Source organism: Psammomys obesus, unplaced genomic scaffold (genome assembly GCF_907164565.1).
Source record: "Psammomys obesus unplaced genomic scaffold, mPsaObe1.curated_primary_1811, whole genome shotgun sequence".
Classification (NCBI taxonomy): Eukaryota; Metazoa; Chordata; class Mammalia; order Rodentia; family Muridae; genus Psammomys; species Psammomys obesus.
Genome location: NW_026596034.1, coordinates 34537326 through 34558965, shown reverse-complemented (window position 1 = coordinate 34558965; position 21640 = coordinate 34537326). Strand labels below are relative to the sequence as shown.

The following is a 21640-nucleotide window of genomic DNA, read 5'->3' as shown; positions in this document are numbered from 1 at the left end:
GAAGGGGTGGAAGGAGGAGGAGGGGAGACTGGAGGAAGAGGGCAGAGGGAGGTAGGAAGAGGGGGGAAGTTTCAAGAAAGAGAAAGAGTGAGATATAAGGAAAAGGGGATGAGAAAGGAAGAAAAAGTTGGAGGGGAGGAGGTGGAAAAGGAAGAGTTGGGGAAGTGGAGAAAGAGGATGAGACATGGAAGAAGGAAGGAACAAGGGATGGGAAGGAGGAGGTGAAAGGAGGGTAACTAAATGGGGAGGGAGGGAAAGAAAAAGGAAAGAGGAGGAGGGAGGATGGGAGAGCAGAAGTAAGGGAGGAGGGAGGTAAAGGAAACAAGGGAGGGGAAGGTGGGAGGAGGAGGGAGACTTGGGACAGAAAGAGGTGTAGGAGAGGAGACAGGAGAAGGAGGGGTGTGGGAGAGGAAAGGGGAGGGAGGTCACGTGAAGAGGAAGGAATGTGTGAGAAGGTGGGTAGAGGTGTAGGGGCTGTGGAGAGGAGGTGGGACAGAAAGTGGGATGAGGGAGGGTATGAAAAAGAAGTTAGAAGAGGAGAGTGGATAAAGGGAGGAGGTGAGAGAAGCTGAGAGAAAACATATAAGAGGAGGTGGGAGGAGGGAGGGTTTGGTGGGAGGAGGTGGAGGGTAGAGGATGCCTAGAAAGGAGGGGGAGGGTTGTGAGAGAAGAGGGGAGGAGGGAGGGTGTGTGGGAGAGGAAGTGGGAGGATGATGAGTCTCTGGGTGAAAAGATGGGAGAAGGGGCCTGTCTGTGTGAGAGGGCAAGAGAGATGGGAGAAGGGTGTGTGAGAGGAGGTGGGAGAGGGAGGGTGTGTGAGGAAGAGGGGATGGGAAGAGGGAGGGTGTTTGGAAAAGGAAGTGGAAGGAGGGAGGGTGTGAGAGAGATTGATGAGGGAGGGTGTGTGTGGGAAGGCCAGTGGGAGGAAAGAGGGTATCTGGGAAAGGAGGTGGGAGGGAGGCTATGTGAGAGACGGTCTTTCGGGAAGGGAGGGTGTGTGGAGAGAGGAGGTAAGTGGGAGGGTGTGGGAGGAGGAGGCTCTTGGGAATGGAGTTGGGTAGAGGGAGGGTGTGTGAGAGAAGCAGGGGGAGGGAGAGTTTAGGTGGAAGGCGCTGGGATGAGGGAGGGTGTGAGAGAGGAGGTGGGAGTGGGGGTGTGGGACAGGAAGTGGGTAAGAGGTAGAATTGGGGGAGGCAAGTGGAGGGTATGGGAAAGGAGGTGGGAGGAGGGGTGATTGGGGGAGAGGAGACTGGAGGTGGGATGTGTGGCAGAGGCAGTGTTAGGATGTGAGGGAGAGGAATTAGGAGGAGGGATAGAAGGGAAAGAAAGTGAGAGGAAGGAGGGTGTCAGGGCGGGAGGCGGGAGGATGTGGAGGAGGCGGGAAAGTGTGTGAGCAGGTGGGAGAAGGGAGGCTGTCTAGGAGATAAAGTGGGAGGCCTGAGGATGTGGGAGAAGAGGTGGGTGGAGGGACAGAAAGGACAAGAAGAGAACGATGAAGTGGAACAAGAGGAAAAAGGAGGGAGGAGATGTAGAAAAGGAGTGGAGGAGGGAGAGCATGTCGGGGAAGGGATGAGGGAGAGTGAAGTGTGGGGGTCTGGGAAGAGGTTGTTAGTGGGAGGCGGTTGAGAAATGGCCTGGGGGAAGTGTTTTTAGGAGTTGACGCTGTGGCAGCTTCTGGCCTTGCAGCTTTGAGCCCCTTGGCTGAGCTAGGAGAGACTTGCTATGCAGTCTAAGAGGTTTCTTAGAACCTCAGATAGGCCAATGGAGTCGGGTGGCTGGGGACAGGGAGAAGCACCACCGGGCACAGGCTGCTCTGTGGCTGCTGTAGCAGTGGCTTCTGAGAAAGGCAGTTTGCTACTGTTTTCAGAAGTGCCTGGGCTCCAGCCAGCAGGTGGAGGAGCTTGGGAGAGGAGGCTCTGATGTGACCACCTGCAAGCTACCCACAGCCTGGACTCCAGGGAAGAGGATTTGGAGAGTCACCCACCCTCAAAGACCCCCCCGAAGGCTGAGGAGCAGTCAGCTCAGGCAGGGACCCCAGGCTGCGGTGGTGAGGCCTCTAAGTTGACCTGGCAGAAAGAGGCCTGTTGCATGGCAGGAGAGTCGTGCTTTCCTTCCCCATGGTGCTGCCCCTGCAGCCACCCCTAAGGACTCTTTAGATTTGCAGTAAGCAAAAGGGACATGTTCTAGGAGGATATGCTGGAGGTCAGGAGGTCAGGAGTACAGCTGGCTAGGGGAAGGAACACACTGGGGTGAATGAGCATCACCCCGACATGGCAAGCCCACTGAAAATGGGCTGCTCAGGCTGTGCCTGTCTTTCAGCCCCGATGGGGGTGACTATTCTCCAGGAATGGGGCTGTGAAAGAGGCTAGAACTCAGTTCCCTCCAGAACTGGTACCAACAGGACTCAGAAGTACCTGTCACCAGCCTGAGCACTGCCCCAAGAAGTGGGATGGGGAGCAGGTCATGCCTGGCTCAGGTAATCCTTTTGGTGGCTCCTGTAACACACCTATGCTCCCAAGAGTAACAGCGATAAACTCGGTGCTTCACAGAGGAGCTGGCTGTGGATGGAGTCTCTCTCTGCCCCTTGTGGTCTCTGTCCCGGGAGAAGAAGAAAGGCAGAGGCTGGCAAGATGGCTCAGTGGCTGAAGACTCCTGCTTCCACATCAGATGACCTGAGTTCAATCCTGGGGGCCCTGCATGGTAGAAGGAGAGAACTGACTTCCACAAGGTGTCCTCTGGCCCCATATTTGTGCTTTGCACCCCCTCCCAATAACTAAAAATGTAATTAAAACCTTTTTTGTCACATTTTCTTCATAATTGCAGAAAATGCTTTTTTTTTTTTTTTTCCATTTAGAGGTTAGGAAAAAATAGCTTCCTTATGCAGGTTTTGCTCCTCTTAGTCATGAGTCCTGATCTCTAAGGACCCACGTGGAACACACTGTTAGGTAGCTGCGTGTGCTCGCTCCCTGAATACATATACCTTACAATGTCTAACTAGTTGTAAACTTCCACGAGGAAGACCAATCGTTCATCCCCATGACAATAAGCATTACTTGGAAATCCACCCTGTGCCCAGCTCTGGCCACATGGGGAAAGAATATTCAACTGGGTGACCTCAGCTCTTGTATGCATACTTTCTAGAAAATGGCTCATAGAATAAATGAACCTCTGTTCTATATGCTATTGAAAGGCCTATTGTTGTTTTTTTTTTTTTTTTTAAGGCTTTCAGGCTGGCGTAGGAAGCAGGTCTTCATCTGTACTACCATCGTTTCTATTACAAAAGGTATTGTAAGTTCCAAAAGGCAAATTTAAACATTTCAGGGACAATGACATTGGCCAGCTGACTTTAAATAAGTAAAAGGTAAATAAGGACTTAACTAATGTTCCTTCCTGCAAAATTTCTCCTGTAGGTGTAGGGTGTACCAGAAAAAGCGCACAAAAAGATGGGCAGAAGAAAACACACCAGGGCTCACAAGATGGTTCAGCCTGTAAAGGCAGCTGATGCCAAAGTGAGGAACTCTGGGATAGAGACAGAGGGGAGACCCCCCACTGCCCCCCCCCCCCCGCCACACTCTGAGGAAGATGGACGTATGAAACCGAGGAGAGGTAACCAGCCAGGGGCGCGCACGGAACAGAATATATGGGTAATGTAAGTTATGAGCTCAATGGGAAACGAGCCGAAGCTTATGGTCTAGGCATTTTTTCATACATATTAAAGTCTTAGAGCGGTTCCAACAACTGACTCCTGCAAGTTGTCTCCTGACCTCTACACGAATGCCATAGCATTCGAACACTCACACATGCATAAATAGAAAAACAAATGTAATAAAAAACAAAAAACACATCAAACATGAAAGGAGATGGCAGATATGAATTGCTCTGAAATTCTTGCTCCTGACTCATTAAAACATTTTTTTTTTTAATGGACTCCATGGGAGAAGTAATACAACAAGATCCATGGTAGAGTTCTAATAAATACAGTCCAGTCTCCTTTAAAACCACTACGCTGCAACCCTGGGCCAGGCTGTGATGTACTTCCACAGGTTGCAAGATTTATAGATAGCTGACCTGGCTTTGTCCAAAGGCTCCTTGGAGGCCAGTGAGATCTGGCTGAGATAAAAAAAAGTGCAGGCACACATCATCCACAAGGCACAGGGGCGGGACGCTCTGCTCTGTGCTGGATCTTCTGGGCTCCTGCCAAGGGTCCTGCTGGCCACAGGTGCACTTCCTCTTGAGCATGCGTAGCCTTCCACCCCTTCCACTCTGGAGCAGGGTCTGCCTCTGTTGGTGGTACCACAACCTACAGACTTCAGCCCTCCATTTCACAAACTAAGATTCCAGGGCTGCTCAGGCTTGGCGTGGCCACTTTGTAATGCTTTGTGTGTTTTCTAATGTGTGTACTTCCCCTGCTCTTGTATGTGTGGAGTGACACATCACACTTGGAGAGGCCAGAGGTTGACGAGGGTCTTTAACTATTGCCCTCCACTTTCTCTTTTGAGGTCTCTCTGAAGTCAGAGCTTACTGACTGGCTAGACAGGTGCCAGGGAATCCTGGGGTCTCTGCCTCCCCTGTGCTAGGGTTACAAGTGTGTATCATCATGTCCCATTTTTATGTGGGTCCTGGGAATCCAAATTCCTCATGCCTGCATGGCAGTCACTATAGCCACCGAGCCAAGTTCTTCATTTTCCACCCCTGAGAGAAAAAGCAGCTATAAGAATTCATTAATGCTATTGTTTTTAATCACCTAATTTTTAGTCTTTGATTGTATTCAAGGACACAAAATACTTAATCCTTGTGCACAGTGGTGATATGAAAATTCTAACAATGACCACCCAAGGGCTGATGCCTGGAACTTGGCTATTAGAGCACTGGGATTTGGGTCTGTGGTCCAGGCTCAGGCCTGAACCCCCTGTTCAGTCAGCCTGAATGAGACCCATGGAAGGGAGAGGAGGGAGACCAGGCCTAGAAGAGCCAGGGAACTCTGGGGTGGAGGGGAAGTGGCAGTTCCATGTCCCCAGCTCTGTTCCCCTATGACTATGTGTACCCCCAGCTCCATGCACCCCTAATCTCTGCTTCCCCACAGTTCTGTGGTCCTGTTCAGCTTCGCATCCCACCCAGCTCCACATCCCTCCCCAGCTCTGTGCCTCTCATTAGCTCAGTTCTGGGAACCTGGAGTTGGTTGTGAGCCAGGGCTCAAGTTCAAGGTCTGTGTGGGCAGATGTGGCTCTGGGTAGATTGTTTTTGCATGCAAGGGAGCAGCTCAAACCAAAACCCCACTCTTGTGGAAAAAGGCAGGCAAACCTCAGCAGAGCCATCCGGTGGCAATGGGATGAATAGCATCTACTATGAAGTCAGTTTGAGAGGGGGCCTGAGCTATCTACAGGTGCTCTGTTAATTCCACTCCCTTATTTCACTTAGATCCCCCAAAGCCCTGGAGGGAGCTACCAGGAACATCACTCAGGATGGAAGTGGCAGTGTGGAGGCCCTATTTTTCCACCACAAAATATCTGGTGGGTGTGGGAAGGGAAGTGGGACGACTGAGAGGTCTTTTTAATTTCCCTTTTGTATCGACAAGAGCTTCCTGTGACAGGTCTGACTAAGGACTGGAGCCCCAGAGTTGCTGGAGGGGGGGCTGGCATCCAGGGTCAGGCTTCGGGTCATGGCAGGATCTGAATGGGCTGGATGACACCAGTACCAAGAATACACAGCAAAGGGAAGCAGCAGCTGGTTTGGGCAGTTACCGGAGTGAAGGCAGCAGGTGGCGACCAGGGTGGAAGAGGCTTTGTGTCACACTTTGAGGGTTGGCTGCAAGCTGAGGTGGAGAGCTGGGCGGCGTGAGGGTACCTTCAGTGCAGGGTACTGCACAGAGCTGAGGCAAGGGCTACATCTTGAAGATGTCCCTGCCTCAGCCACTCCCTTCCTCTAGCTGGGTAACGGTGACCCTACCTAGCCTGTACTCTCAGCTGCTCCCAAGAGCCCTCTGCAGGGAGACCTGATGTTACAGCTGGCCAGGTTCTGTAGGCTGAAGCCAAACCAAGAAAAGCCACACAGTGTTGAAGACTTAATAAGGCAGAGCGGCTGGACTTCCCAATTGTGGAAAGTTGGAAAAGTTGCAGACCAGAGTCAAATTATCCTTGCCTTTCGTCTGACTTACTTAGCAACTCCTGGGTTTGACCTGGTAACTTTGTTACTGTCAAAACCTTTAAAACATGTTAAGAAATATATTTTTATTGTTATTTCTTTTTTTGTGAGTGCCATGGAAAAAAACGTGGACGTCAAAAATGTGTGGATGCTGATTCTTTTCTACTAGGTGGGTCCTGGGTTCATCAGGCTTGGTGCTCCCAAGTTGTCTTGCTGGCCCTACAATGCTTTGTGTCAAACCACTTAGTGCCCACCAATCAAAAAGGCAAGAATGGCATCAGGACCTGGACAATCTTTAGGAGGTTTCCTGCACTGACAGAACTTGTTTGGTAAATGCTTTATGACTTGGCTCTATAATAAATTCACACAGAAACACTTTCATTGGCAGCGCTGTCTTTTCAGGCAACCTGAGGCAGTATTCCTTGGGCCATGGCCACTTACATGTAGCTCAAGTATAAACTGTCTTTAATTCTCACCCTTGGAGGTAAGAGCTATTTTCTGTTGACATTTCACCTAGGCCAATGTTGAGCCTGGGGCTGTGGAGTCGGTCAATCTAGGGAGGCCAATCTGGGAAGGTCTAGAAGATGCCATCAGGCAAAGTGAGGGGACATGTATGTCCAGCTGAGAGCAGTGGCACTGTGCCTGCTGATGTGCGCTATGCCCACAGATGCACATGTATGAATGTACATGCATACACATACATTCACACACACACCCAGCTACAAGCACACATGCCAACACAATCCAAGTGTATCATGGCCCTTCTCACAGCCATGTAGATGTATGCAGATGTACACGTACACACACACACACACACACACACACACACACACACACACACACACACTTCTCCGCTCTTCAACCTGAACATCTGTTCTCATCCACACTGTTCCCAATGGGCTGGCTGCGACATGACACTGGACATTTTAGAGCTGATCCCGAGCCTTGCCAGGACTTTAATCTTGAAGAAAAGTACACAGTGAAGTACAACTGAAGAAGAGTATACAGTGAATGATCATGTTTAATGTTTACAGAACAACCTGTTCTTTACTCTTCAGTTCATTATGAACTGGAATCTCATGTAAGCCTTATAAGCCAACTCTGGCCTCAAGCAGCAACATCCACGCAGTGTCGACTACGCCCTGTGCACGTCACAAACCCTCCCTAGTCTGCACTTCAAGCTGTGGCAGCAGGCACAGCACCGACCTTACCACCTCGCTACATACAGAGGACGTGCCTGCCAGCCTGGCGAGCTCCAAGGGGTCCGCGCTTTGGGCTCCGCCTGGGCGGCCTATGGTTGAGGCCGTGGAGCCTCCTGAAGGCACAGGTTACAGGGCAGCAGCAGGGCTTCTGGAAGATCACAGTGCTATCCCCAGGGCACGCGTAGCCACACCACCTCCTCCTCCAAGCAGTGAGTCGACCAGCACAGTGACAGCTTAGGCGTGGCCTCCTAAGTGCCTGTTGAGGACAGGGGACACAGCACAGCTGTGGCTTCCCTGAAAAGGCCCCTGGGGTGAGTAACCTGGTGCGTCAGAGCACAGCCCCTTTCTGAGCAGGGGCCTGGGCTTTGCGAAGGCTGTCCCTAGAGTTTGCTGTTCTTCTGGAACTGGGCCACCAGGCTGAGGACCTGCTCAGAAGCTTTGATGTTCTTGGAGCCTAGGTAGGTGATGCTGTTGGGAACTGTCTCCTCCAGGTAGTAGCGGTAGTTGACCATGAGGCCACAAGAGCTGGTGAGGCCTTTCAGGCTGCTGTCAGCCATCCAGTTGATGCGCCATATCACGGCCCCATTCTGCAAATGAAAGTTGGCCACTGGGTTGAGGGCATAGCCTCGGTGCTTCTCACCGTACAGGTACCAAGCACACAGCCTCATCAGTGGCCCTTGCAGCGCCTGCACCAGCTTCTCCGACTTCACCCACTCACCACTGCTCAGGAAGCCCTTGAGGCTCTCGTGAACTGGGTCACCTGTAACCTCTGAGATTTCCTTGCACTCTGAGTCTGTGAATAGCTCGTTCCTCCCATGCTCCTTTCCCTGCATGTTCAGAAGGCCTAGAAGCCACTTGGTGAATCCAGGTATAGGTGACAGGCTTGAGAAGGCCTCCAGGTGAGGAAACTCCTTCTGCATAGCAGGTAGGTGAAGGAGGGAAGGCAGAGAACACATGGTCAGCAGGATGGTTCACACACAGGAACACTCAACACACAGCCCATGTGCGCTGCTGCAGGCCAGCAGGGCCAGCTGACGGCATTGCTGTACTTTCTTTCAAACCATATTCATGAGGACTCTGGTGAGTGCCAAGGCCTGGAGGCATCTTGCATTCCCAAGATCAGCCCACAGCCATGCAATCTGCAGCCACACCATTGTCACAATGGTGAAACAGATCAAGAGTGGGAGGCTTGCTTAAAACCAGAGGGTTGGCTCTTGTGACAGGATGTGGCCTTTTCTTTCTCTCTGTACCACACATCTCCTAGGACTGTTCCAGTGGCCCAGACCCACGTCCTGATGCTTGCTTGACATACAGATGCCCAGTGATTCGGCTGTCCAGCTCCACCTCAGTGGTGGCAGAGAGGACAGACAGCAGGGCCAGGCAAAATGTCTTAACATAGGGCATAGCTTAATCACCACCACACAAGTTACATAGAGATCTCACGAATGGTCTTCACACATGAGCACTCCCTGGCTTTAAACACAGTAAGCCCACTGTGGGAAAATAAATCCCACTACTGTGAGAACACAGCTCTAAATCTGGCATGCCATGGCACCTTTGGTCTTTTTCTGCAGCTCTTCCACAGCTGAGGTCTCTGCTGTACATCTGTATGTGAGTTTACGCCGTGTACATGTTTTATTTACCATTTAAAACCAACAGACCAGTACAAAAGGAACAGCCAGTGGGCTCCCACTGGCCCTCAGGCTTTCAAGAGTGCTACCTCTGTAAGCCCTGCTGAGCCCGTTGGGGCAGAACAGCGCTGCCAGCCTCCAGGAGAGGCCACTCAGGACTTTCTGGTGCATAAGCAAGTGCCAGGAAATGGCCAAGTGACTCTTAGCTCTGCCCAGGCTATGATTCACCCAGACCCTGTATCCTGCTCTCCCTGTCTTCCTAGTCTTGTGCCCCCTCTCCCCGCAGCTCTCTTCAACACTTCAGCAGGGAAAAGGGAGAGGGGTGTGCTTCTGCTGCCTCTGGGGCATTGAGGAAGAATGATGTTAAAGCAGATTCCCAGGACACCACATTCTCCAAATCTAATTCCTGCCATGTTAGCACAAGCCTTAGGCTGAGAAGGGAATGTTGTGCGTTCAAAGCTAGCCTGAAAAACTCTGAGACTCTGTCTCAAAATAACACGTTAAAACAGGAGGAGGGGCACACAGAGACTGTGGCTGTAGCTCAGTAACAGACTGCTGGTCTTAGGTGATCAAACCCAACTCCTAGTATAAGGCAGCACAACACAAACATGGAAGCGCTCCGACTGCACTTGGCTGCCGTGAGGTCACTGCCACTGTGTACTGTGCCTGAGCAGAAAAGGTAGGGGGCAGGGAGCAGCTGGTGTACAAGCCCTGTCAGCAGCCCAGAATTCGACTCCTCACTGTGGCCACCTGGCAGGCACCCCATGGGGCAGCTGGAAAAGCTGTGCCCAGGGCAAGTAACTGCCGCATTTGTCTTAGGACACATAATGTGTCAGTGGTGGTTTGAGTAACAAGCCTCCCCACTCCCCAAGACTCATCTATTTGAATGCTTGGCCCACAGGAAGTAGCACTATTAGGAGGTGTGGCCTCGTTGGAATAGGTGTGGCCTTGCTGGAGGAACTGTAGAGATGGCTTTGCGGTCTCAGATGCTCAAGCTACAGCCCATTGTGACAGCTGCCTCTGCTGCCTTCAGATCAGGATGTAGAACTCTGAGGTCCTTCTCCAGCACCAAGTCTGCCTCCCTGCTGCCATGCTTCCCACCATGATGATAATGGACTGACCTCTGAACTGTAAGCCACCCCCAATCAAATGTTTTCCTTTATTAGAATTGCTGTGGTGTAATGAAAGTTTTGCTTTCTTTGTAAACTGATTTACATTATGTAAGTACGCTTTGGTTTTAATTCCAAGTGTGGGATTTTAGCTGGGCTTTAGTTTGTCCACAGTGGATAAGTGTCTCCTGTGGGGCGTGGCCTTTGATAGCTGGTAACAGCCTGCCTCGTGTGGCAAGGAGAGGGGCGTGGTCTAGGGTTCTGAAGATATAAATATGAAAGTCCAGCCCTAAAAGAGAAGGTATGGTGTGCGGTGGTGGCGAGTGGCAGTTTGGAGAGAGCAGAGGACAGTGTGGCAGTTTGGAGACGCTTCAGGGCACAGTGGCTTGGAGGAGACTGCTAGCTGCGTTTGGTTTGCTGTTGACAGAGACTGGTATAGCCCTAAAAGAACCCACTGACCCTAAACAGCTGGGAGAAGTAAAGGGTCTGCACCCCCTCTCCCCACTATGACCTTCTCTCTCCTACTCAGGGTTGGGGGATTGAAAGGGAGAGACTTTAAGAAATCCCAAATAAATTAGAGTTTAAAAAGGGTGCTACCGTGGTCATTGTGCCTCTTCACAGCAATAAAACCCTAACTAAGACACTGCCCCTCCCAGGCAGCAAAGAAAGGGAATCAGACCAACACAAGCTAATGATTTACCTTCATGTTGCCTGGTCTAACCTGGAAATTCCCCTCACAAGGCCCTGAAGGCTGCAGGGAAGGAGGGCCTGGATAGCATGGCAGGGAGGACTGTCAGCTGTGCTATATGGACTGAGTGATAAGGGGCCATGTTGACATGTGAGCCTAGATGTGTGGCACCAGGAGTTCAGGGCAAAACAGGCAAGGGCTCTCTAGAGAGCTCACAGCCTCATGACATACGCATGCTGCACAGCCAGTGAGATGATATGCTTCAGACACCTGCTCTTTTGGGTCCTGGCCTGGCCCACCAGCACCTGATGCTGTTCTGCCTCCTCTTCCTTCCAGTCCTTCCTATCTGGATCCCGTGTGTGCAGAGAGGTGGCAGGAATCACCTGCCATCATGACTGTGAGGTGGGGTACTGCTCCACCATGCTTACCTGCAGCTCCTTGACCACTCGCTTTATGAGGAAGGTCCCGAGCTCCACGCCCTGCAGGCCCTGCTGGGTCAGACTGATGGAGTAGAAGATGGCAGAAGCAATCCTGTTCCTCTCCTCTGTTTCAGATGGAGGGCACTCCTTCACAATCCCCTGGAAAACACCAACAGCATGCTTCAGAAAGGCTCCACGTGCGCTTCGCACACCACGTCACCCTGCCACTATTCACAAATTCTGTGGAGCCAAAGTACTGCAGGGGAACTTAGCCCCTACCGCACTCCCACGCCACCCGCTCCCAGCTCATGTTCAGGCCATCTGTTTGAAAACGGGTGACAATTTCGCATCATCTGGAGACCCCATGCCAGCTCTGCTCAACAGCAGCACCTCAGGTCTTTCCACGCCCCTCTGGAATCAGCTGCTCCACATACTGAGCCTTTGTTGAGGGCAGTGCCTATACATGGGATCTCTTTAAATTTTCTTCAAGAGCCCACTTCCCTGCCCACTCTATTTCTTTGCTCAGCTCACACTTCTGTTCCAGAACACCACAGGCAGCCCAGGATAAGTTTTTTTTTCTCGCTGCTTTAACGGATTTTCTATGACCTCTTTAGTCCCATGCCAGCATTCTTCTCTTTCCTAAATGAAAACCCATTCACCGCCAAAAAGCAAGCTAAGAAATGACTTCTGCTGTGAGGTCTCTTAGCTGACACTCGTATTATTGGCTCTCAGATTTTAGTAAATGTGTAGGATTTTTCTGTTTTGTTTGAAAAAGGGTTTCTCTGTGTAGCCCTTGCTGTCCTGGAACCACTATGTAGACCGAGCTGGCCTTGAATTTGCAGAGATCTGCCTGCCTCTGGGATTAAAGGTGTACACCACCATGCCCGGCTCACTGCAGTGTTTTAGGCTGACTTCCACACACTCACTGTCCATACACAGGTGTAGACGCACACACTACACCACACGACACAGTGAAAGGCCCATCTTGTCTAGAAAGGACCACTCAGAAGTACCTGGATGTTGTTGGAAATGTCCCTGGTCAGAGCCACATGCAGAACAACCAGGGGCTCCCCGGGGGTAGAGCAGTGGGAGAAGAAGTAACATCTCCGGTATGGCCCCACACGCCGCTTCATGTCCATCCAGTTTTTCACAGGGTGCACAGCCTCACACCTGACCAAGCAAAACGGAGATTAGATGGATGCGAGAATTAGAAACTGACGAGTGCGGAGTCCTACTCACGTTAGCTCTGCCTGCTCTGCATCTTAACACCAGTTTGTCTGTTTTATCTGAGAAAGGGTCTTGCACTAGCCCTGGCTAGGCTGATACTGTAACCCAGGCTGCCCTTGAACTTTTGATGATCCTCCTGCCTCAGACTTCCAAATACTGGGAGAGCTGGCATGCACCGCCCAGTTCAACACCTGTTTGCAGAGCACTTTCTGCAGCTCTCAGGTGCCCTGCACAGCAGTTTCTGCAGACATCCCAGACACCTGCTGGGATGTCTTGCTACTGAACAGCGCCAGCTTTGCTTCGGCTCCCTGCAGGTTGGAAGTGGATGTCTGTGTTGCCAACACTGGTGGTGGCACCTGTTTCCAGCCTCATCCCACATGCTGCTGCTGCCAGCGTGTGGAAGAACAGTGGATACTACCAAGGTTTACATCCCAGGATGCTTTCCAGCCTTCGATGCTCTGGGCCAGGGCGGAATGTGGGTAGGACAGCAGGTCACGTGCTGCACTGTACCAGGGACACGTTGTGATTATGCCAAGAGGACATTTCAACAACTGCATGAGATAGCCCTCATGATGCCTCTACACCTTTGGTGTAAAACAGCAGGTGTGAGACCTTAGGTGACTAGCAGACTGATTAGGCACCCCCACCTTCACCCTCCCTGTGAGAGTAGCCCAGCACCCACACATTCAGTGTGTTCACGTTAGCAGGGGAAATGAAAGCCATGCAGGCCCTGATGTCCCACTCACTCGCTGATCTTCTGAAGTATCTCACAGGGTGAGTGCCAGGTGACCCGCTCCAGGTTCAGGAAGCCAGAGGAGAACCACTCCGACAGCATGTTTTTTAGCACGCCATTCATTTCCTGGACAAGAGAGAGGAAGGCAGGCCTTAACGGAGCAAGTGTCCGTTCAGGAGCCTATCTACCCACTCAAAGACACACGCTTCCATAGCCCCATGTCTTGGAGTCCCCAGCCACACTTTCAGCTAGGCTCATGGCTATGGAATCAAGTGACCATGTACCTGAATTCTGGCCAATAAGCTGTAAGCAGAGGGTCCTGTAACGGTTTTGGGAGCCTCAAATGACATTGGGGACATGGCATTTGCTGACCCTTTTGTCTTTTCCACAGTTGAGTAACTAGGATAGATGATTTTAGAGCAGCCACATAAGGCCAGGAGGTGACTGGGATGGTTTTAAGGGCAGAACAGTAAGCCCCCAATCCAGGACTCCAAAGAGCAGGTCCAGCCTGGGGCTGCTTCACTCCGGACTCTGACCTGAGTGTCTGACTTCTTGCTACACAGACCTCTGTGACTGGATCTACTACTCACGAGCTAATTCCACTCTGACAGATGAAACAGTGACCATCTCAGTGCACCTAGCACTGGGGTGACCTTCCACACACCCTGTTAGGTTCAATGCATGTGTGACCTGCATCTATGAAAATTAGTTTTATAACAAAACTTTAAAATGCATCTTAACACCTGATAAAAGATGGAAGGTCTCCAACTTGGGTGACCTGGGCAGAAGCTGCAGGCAAGGGGTGGGTGGTGGCTCTAAAGAAAAGACTTTGACATTTCCATTTGTACTGTTAAGTACCAGGGCACAGAGGCGGCACCACAGGTGTGTTTGTCTGTGGGGCTTCACAGGGTGGGGGAGTACAAACCCAGGACCAAGGGGCCTTGTTTAATGTGAAAAAGGTGTCTTGAAAGGCAGGACTGCCCACAGCTGTTAGGCTCACGGGAGAGGGTGAAGACAGCTGGAATTGACTGTATGCAGGGTGCATGAAAACTCAAAGCAAGACTGGAAAAGTGGCTGGGTGGAAGTTGAGCAGGTCCTTTTCCTTAGGTTCTCATTCTCCTTTCCTTTACTTGGCAAAGGCTCTGCAGGGCAAAGTCCACCTCAATCAAAACACCCACCCACACACTGATACCCAAGAACAAGGAGAAGGTGCAGAGAATGGTGACTGGGGAGCAGCAGGCTGGCAACACAGGACAGCTTTTAATGAAGCCTCATGCTCTGGCTGAGAGCTCATGGGCAAAGCACTTCCCCTTTGCAAATCCGAGGATCTGAGTGGCTCTCCAGAACCTGGTGAATGGAAGCCGGACACATGGCCTGTGTGCCTGCAGTCACAGCACTTAAGGGGGGATGGGAGATGGAGTCAAGAGGATACCTGGATGCCACAGGCCTGTAGCACGCACAGCAGTGAACAAGACACCTCTCTTCAACAAGTTGGAAGACAAGGGCTAACACCCACATCTATCCTCAGATGGTCTGTGCATTTGCACTCACACACACACACAGTGACTAAAAAAAAAAAAAAAAAAAGAAAGCTGGGCATGCTGGTGGTCTACACTTTTGATGCCAGCACTTAGGAGGTAGAGGCAGCTTGCTCTGTGACTTTGAGGCCAGCTGGTGCACACAGTGAGACCCTGTTTCCAATGCAAAACAAGCAAGCAAGTCCGGCATACTCTGCACCTGAGTGTGATTGATCTCACGGTCCTGAGAGCCTCCCCATTTTTAAAGCTATGAATCACCAACTCTACCCTAGGAACAAAATAATCCTATACCCCACCTCGGGGGCTTGTGGATCTGCTTCTGTGCTCCTTACTGTGGGGCTGAACAGGCTGGCTGTGCAGGCTTGATGAGCTACATTTTGACAGTCAGGGCAGGAAAAGGCCAGGAACCCTGGCTTCATTGATGATGCCTCTCCTCTGGAAACCTCTTCTATTTTGGGCTGCTGACAGTCGCAACATGTGATGTTGGACGCAAGAGCAGGGAATGTGGGCTAAAGGTGAGAAGTCTGTCTAGTTCTATAACAGCTGTTCCGGTGGGAAGTGACCACAGCAAGTGGCCAGGTCACCAGGTCACAGACAATAAGCAACAATAGTGTCCTATGCTTTCTGCTCATTAACACAGCAGTTATGAGCCATGCAAAAGCAGAGGAGCCTGGGAGCCCCAAGAACTAGGCTGTCAGCCTTCCTCCTGTGCCTGCTTGGCTCACAGAGGCTGATCTTTTCTCAGCAGAAAGCTTTCCTGGGCTCTCTTTTGAGATGCTTGCCTTTCTAAGTGGCCTTTTTGGGGTATACTTTGCCTTGCACAGAAGCCCAGAGCTGGGAAGGAGGTGAAGCTATTGTCAGGGAAGAGGGGTGGGGCCAGAGAGAGTACTCTTCTAGCTCAGGGGGCCATAAGGGTAGGGGAAGGGCAGTTGTTATACTGGAATCTCTGTCTCTAACAACAACAACAACAAAACTTTGGTCTAACACAGAAAAGCACAAAATTAGCACAGAAATGATTAGAACACAGAATTGCTAGTGAGCTCAGAAGGTACCCCATTGCCTAACAGGTAGAGAGGCTGTCCAGCAGCACTCATGGCGGCTGTGGGAGGAGGTGGGCAGGCTCCTTCCTCTGGCTCTCTTGCTGCCAAGGATTACTACCCCTTGTCTTACGAATCCACTCTCAAACTGCATGTCAGGAATCCTCTTGGGAGCTGTAACTGCCAACTGCTAAACAGTACTGGACTGTCCTCCCCCAACCCGGGGGAGGCTCCCTTCACTACACTTTTACCTGTAAGAAATGCAACTGATAACCATGTGTGCTCCTGAAAGTATGTGGGAAAAAACCTCAAAGCCTGCCAACTCCATCCAGCGGGTACTTTCTTTGGCACCCTCCTATACACCCACATATACAGCCCTAGGCAGGCGCCACCATGCAGGACTGGACCAGAAGCCAGCCATCGTCTTCTGTTGAGGACTCAGCTCCTGCTAGAGACAAAACTGAACATAGGAGCCCAAGCCCAGCTGATAGCTCAGATTTGAACTGGTGCCTCTTTCAGCCCAAAGCTCTTGGTGCCCATCTCCAGAAAGATCACCAAACCAAGCACAGCAAGAGCTTTGAATTCAGCAGATTTTTGGTTTGTTTTAAACAATACTGTTTTACTTGTGACCAAGAGGAACTTTTCCTGGCATGGTAACACTGCTTTGGGGATTTTATTAGTCCCCACACTGAATAATCTTTTCATGTTCTTTTCTATGGGTTAGCACTTTGGTTTTCTGAGATGGTCTTATGTAGCCCAGGTTGGCTTATTATGCAGCTGACCTCTGCTCCCCTGAGATCAGCATCTGCCAATAGCTCACCTCAATGGCCCAAGAATCCCATGGAGTTAAGGAACTTTGGTAAAATTGTGTAAACCATGCCACGCAGACAATGGCAGGAGCAGACTCCTCATTCAGAACTTCTGCTCCATCCTGGGAAACACGTGGAATCTGCATGTGTTTGGGGGCTGTCGTCTGCTACTTATGCTAAGGTAACGGCACCACCCAGGGCCCAACACACACAGACCTGAACCCACATGGTGGGAGACCTCAGGAGCAAGCTCAGAGCAGCTCTCTGTCTGTAGCCAAGTGTCCAGAAAACAGAAAGGTCATACAGGGTCCAGGCAAGCTGCACAGCTGACAACCAGTAGTTCTGAGATCTGGGGCCACTCGGCAGTGAGCACATTCCTGTCCTAGTTAGCTCCAGTTGTCAACTTGACACACTTCGGAAGAGGGAAACTCCACTGAGGAGATATTTTCTGGATTGATGATTGATTGATATGGGAGGGCCCAGCCCATGGTGGGCAGTGCTTCCTCTGGGCAGGCTGGGCCTGGACAGTGTTAACATAGGTAGCTGAGCAAGTCAGAAAGCAGCATCCTCCATGATCTCTGCTTCCATTCCCATCTCCATGTTCCTGCCCTGGCTTCCTTCCATGATGGTCTGGAACCTATAAACCAAGTAGATGTTTTTCTCCTCAAGTTGCTTTGGTCAGAATGTTGTCACAGCAAAGGAAAGCAAACTGGGATACTTCCTAAGAAGACACATCATTTAAGAAGGCCCCAGAGCCACGTGGTGGTGGTGGCGGCGGCACACACCTTTAATCTCAGCTTGGGAGGCAGAGGCAGTCGGAGCTCTGAGTTTGAGGCCAGCCTGGTCTACACAGTGAGTTCCAGGACAGCTGGGGCTACACAGAGAAACTCAGTCTTGAAAAAGCAAGTAAGCAAACAGACAAACAAGGCCATAGGGGCCTGCACAGCCATCTCTAAAGCCTGCACACCAAAGTTACAGGACACCTAACAGTGGCACCTTTTGGGTGTACGGTAATGGGGAATATGTACCTCACACTCAGGTTTGCTGATCTTAAAACTGCTCTCAAAGTGGTCTGTCTTTACAAAGAGACTATGCAGGGCTAAGGAGATAACTCAATCAATTAAGAGCTTTCCTGAGTTTGATCCCTAGCACCAGTGTTTTAGAAGTGTGGGTGGGTGGGGGTTGGGTAGGGGAACATGGACAGACAGCTCAGACGTTAGCACTGACTGATTTTGCAGTGGATCTGAGTCTGGTTCCCAGCATCCACATGGCAGCTCACAACTGGGGCAACTTCAGTCCCAGGGCATGAGTCCCTCTTCCGGCCTGTAGAGGCCCTGCATGCACACGGTGCACACGCATTCGCCCAAGCAAAACACGGGTGCACACAATCTTTAAAAGAAAGGCCAGCGCAGTGGTGCACTTTGTTAGCTGGCACTGGGAAGGGGGGACAGGAATATTTCTGGGGCTTACTGAGCAGTAATCTAACTGGTGAGTCCCAGGTCTCGGTGAGAGACCCTGCCTCAAAATCTAAGGTGGGACAGCCTCTGAGGATGACACTCAAGTTGACCTCTGTCTTACCTGGGCACGAGCATGCATGTATATGCCCACTCCTCAGTTCTTCTAGTGATAGGTGAAAACACCAAATCCTGACTGACAGGTGTGAGGGAGAGGAATAAAGCAACTGACTGACTCAACTTCGTAGTTAGACATGACAATCAGCCTAGGAACTGGGTGGAGAAAACACACAGAACTTCAAAGAGTTTGCCATGTAGAAAGGCAAAGGTCAGGCTGTGAGCATTCTGCCTCTGCTGGCAAATACCTCTAAGACTCATTCACGACTTCTGTCCGGCAGTGCCTTTCTCCCTTATGTGGAGGACAATCATGTCTAAAAAGCAAGGGAACTTGGATGCATACTGTCTGAGCAGGTGGCTCGCTTCTGATTGCCAGAGGCAAGCTCCGCCCCAAAGTCGGTCTCAATGTTATAGTGTCAGTGCCCAGGATGAGCTCTAGCTGGTAAAGGAACTCCCGGAATCAGACTCTGAAACTGGATGGGGCATTAGAAGCTATCCAAGGCCACTTTGTGTATGTGCACGGCTGGTCGTGGGTCTTTCTGGCATTTCCTGATCTTTCTAGTTCTAGTCTGGGGTCAGACATGAAGCACTCTGGCCTCAAAAACATCTGCCTCCCTGGAGCCTATCTCCAGGATTCAGGCATCATTTCACTGTGGGAGATTTACAACAAGGTTCCAGTTTTCAAAGAACTATCGTATAGTTGTGTGGGGACATTTTGAACACCACAGAGCACGGAATACAAAAGAGCAGCCACTCAGACTGCCACCAAGCCTGAAACAAGGTATCATAGAAACCAAGACAGATTTTGTAATACCCAATGAACATCTGAGGTTTCTCAGTCCTGGGTAACACAGCCTTGGAAATAAACCAGCTATCTTGAAAAATCTGGTCATATGCATTGTTGTCACTCATATTAACCCCTTAACGACACCCAAAGCTAAGCAACCAAAAGAAGAAAGGGCCAGGTAAATCCTTCCATAGTAGGGTTGTGGGCAGTGTAAAAAAGCCCGGATTGGGACAGGTGTCAAAAGACATGTATGTACTTGCTCTGAGGTCTGGGGCAACTCATCACCTTGGCATACTATGTCCTTCACTGTACAGGAGACAGATGGAAGTCAAAACTGTCATGCCTGTTTTAGAGTTCTTAATCGGGTCACAACCAGAGAATCATACTGTTTGGCTTTGAAAAAGTACACGAAGCTTTGAATGGCAAGAACTTCTGAAAAGGTGGTATCATTATGCAGGAACTCAGGTGAGTGTTCCCCACTATCGAATATTAACAGCATAAAGAGCTGGCAGCAACACTAAGAAATCTTTTTGGTCAAAGCTATTGTAAACATCCATTATCTGTACGCTACATGATCTCATGATCTCGCTGGGTAAGCAGCTGACTAACTCAAGCACTACAAAGTAAACTTAGAATCACTACTTCTAGGGCTGAGCACGGAGTCACATCTCCAGTGCAGAGTTGCACTGCAGGAAGGCGGCTGGAGGCTTCGGAAACTCAGACGGTGGTGACCTCTACTTCTGGCCATCTTTGTGCATTTCATGTAACCTGTTAGGGCAATGCCGCGCTTGGGACGGGTGGCGAAACTCTGCCCAGTGCCGTGCTCCATCTCTGTTCAGCGCAGTTAAAACCAGAGCTACTTTGGAGTAAGCGCAGTGGGTGACCTGGCAGTCAGCCCGAGGGTAGTGCTACATACCACGCAGTAAGCACTGTGTTCCTGAAGCCGGCGAGGTGGGGCTGGAGGGTTGCAGGGGCTTGGAAAGCGGGAAGGAAGGGACAGGGCCCCGAGGTGGTGTCGGGGACCTTGGGGTCGCGCTGGCCCGGGCGGGGCCTTACCCGGACGTGCGGCCCCTCCACCAGCTTGAGGGACTGCGCCTCCAGCAGATCGGCCCGCAGCTGCACCAGGAAGCGCACGCCGCCGTCCAGCTTGCTGATGTGATGGAAGAGCCCGCGGTAGCGCGGCACGAGCGCGTAGCGCAGCCGGTCCTCGGCCTGCAGCAGCACGGCCACCTCGCGCGACTGCTGGTGCAGCTGCAGCACCCCGGCGCTCTGCTCGGCCACCTGGCCGTGGTCCACTCCGAAGCCCTGCGCCAGGCGGCCGAGCAGCTCGGCACGCTGGGCCGCCTCGGCCAGGCCGCCGTAGAAGCTCACGAAGTCGACGCACTGCGCCTCGGCGAGCGCCGGCGTCTTCTCGCGCAGCTCATAGACCGGCGTGGGAGGCACGGCTCGCCGCAGCAGCTCGTCCATGGCGCCGGCCGTGAGCCCGCTGCACGGCCTAGACGCCCGAGGCCCCGGCGGCCGCGGCGGGTACCGAAGTGGGAGCAGGTGCCGAGCCCTCAGGCCTGGCCCGAAGCCTCTCATGACAACCCGCAACAGCTGCTAACGAGAGACACCACCGGAGCGGCCCCCGCCTCACTTCCGGTTCTGGCTTCCGATGCCTCACCTATCCCATTGGTCGAGGTGGAATGACAGACAGACGCATCGACCAATAGAAGGACAGAACTGCGGGGAGGAGCGAGGCAGTTTTCTTAGGCTGGAGGCCAAGTGTAGCCAAAGGTCCCTAGCCTCAGGGCGCCAGATTTTACCTCTTGGCCTGCATACTGACAACTGTCCTGAGAGTCACTCTCACAGCCCTTTGCCTCTTTTCCCACTACGCACGCGCTTCTCTTGATTTGGGTGCTTGCCATCTCAGCTCCTTCGGGGACCATGCTGTGCACACAGGTTCGGATCCAGTGTGGGCTAGGAGCTGAGAAATTTGAGTTTTGAGTGCAGAACAAGGGCTCCTAGGGATGGGGATGGTTCAGTTGGTAAAATGCTTGAGAACTTGAGCTCATGTCCAGAACCCGTGGGGAAACGCTTCTAATCCCAGCGTGGGGGAGATGGAGACAGGAAGATCCTTGGGACTGTGTGGCCTGTCAGTCCAACTTACATGTTGAGTCCAGGCCAACCAGAGACTATCTCCAAAAACAAAACAATCAGGTGGCTAGCGCCCAACACCTGAGGCGCTCTTGGGCTTCCAGAACGACACGTGTGTTCAAGGAAATGCACATGCACACATAAAGTGCCTGGGATAATTCTCTGGCTGGACATTCTGTTGACCCTGCCTAGGCATTCTCTGGCCCTTGGCTAGGGTCCCGACTTGAGAGGACTGCCAGAGACCCAGCCTGTGTCTCCTGCTGCACCCTGGAGAACTTCTGGTCATGCTGCAAATGGATATCCTAATAATCTGTTCTACCAGCCTCCTTGCTGGGCCTCATTCATTCATTCATCATTCAACAGGATGATTTTTCAATTGGATGTTATGTTCCAGGCCACCCACTAGGCTTGCATTTGAAATGGTCCTGCCCCTGTTCTTGACAATTTACAGTCTGAGGGGCAGACACATTCTCTTTCTGACCCATATGGTGGGAACCAGTTGGGTTTGCTGTCTCCCATGACGATACATTTATCAATGAGTCATCTTCCAATAAACTGTACTCTCCAGTTCATCTGCCTGCGTCTTTCTTGGGTCTCACAACACTGCAGGCT

The 21640-nt window shown here is 51.5% G+C and overlaps 1 protein-coding gene across 1 annotated transcript; it reads right to left on the bottom strand.

Moving 5' to 3' along the window:
• Positions 1–7144: 7144 nt before the first annotated feature.
• On the bottom strand, positions 7145–21032 carry Mlycd (malonyl-CoA decarboxylase). Its single transcript, XM_055620883.1, has 5 exons — positions 19949–21032; positions 13164–13276; positions 12204–12360; positions 11200–11349; positions 7145–8257 (listed from the first exon to the last, which is right to left on the bottom strand). Exons 1-5 carry the CDS (start codon positions 20471–20473, stop codon positions 7724–7726), a joined length of 1479 nt encoding a protein of 492 aa, XP_055476858.1. The 5' UTR covers positions 20474–21032; the 3' UTR covers positions 7145–7723.
• Positions 21033–21640: the final 608 nt, after the last annotated feature.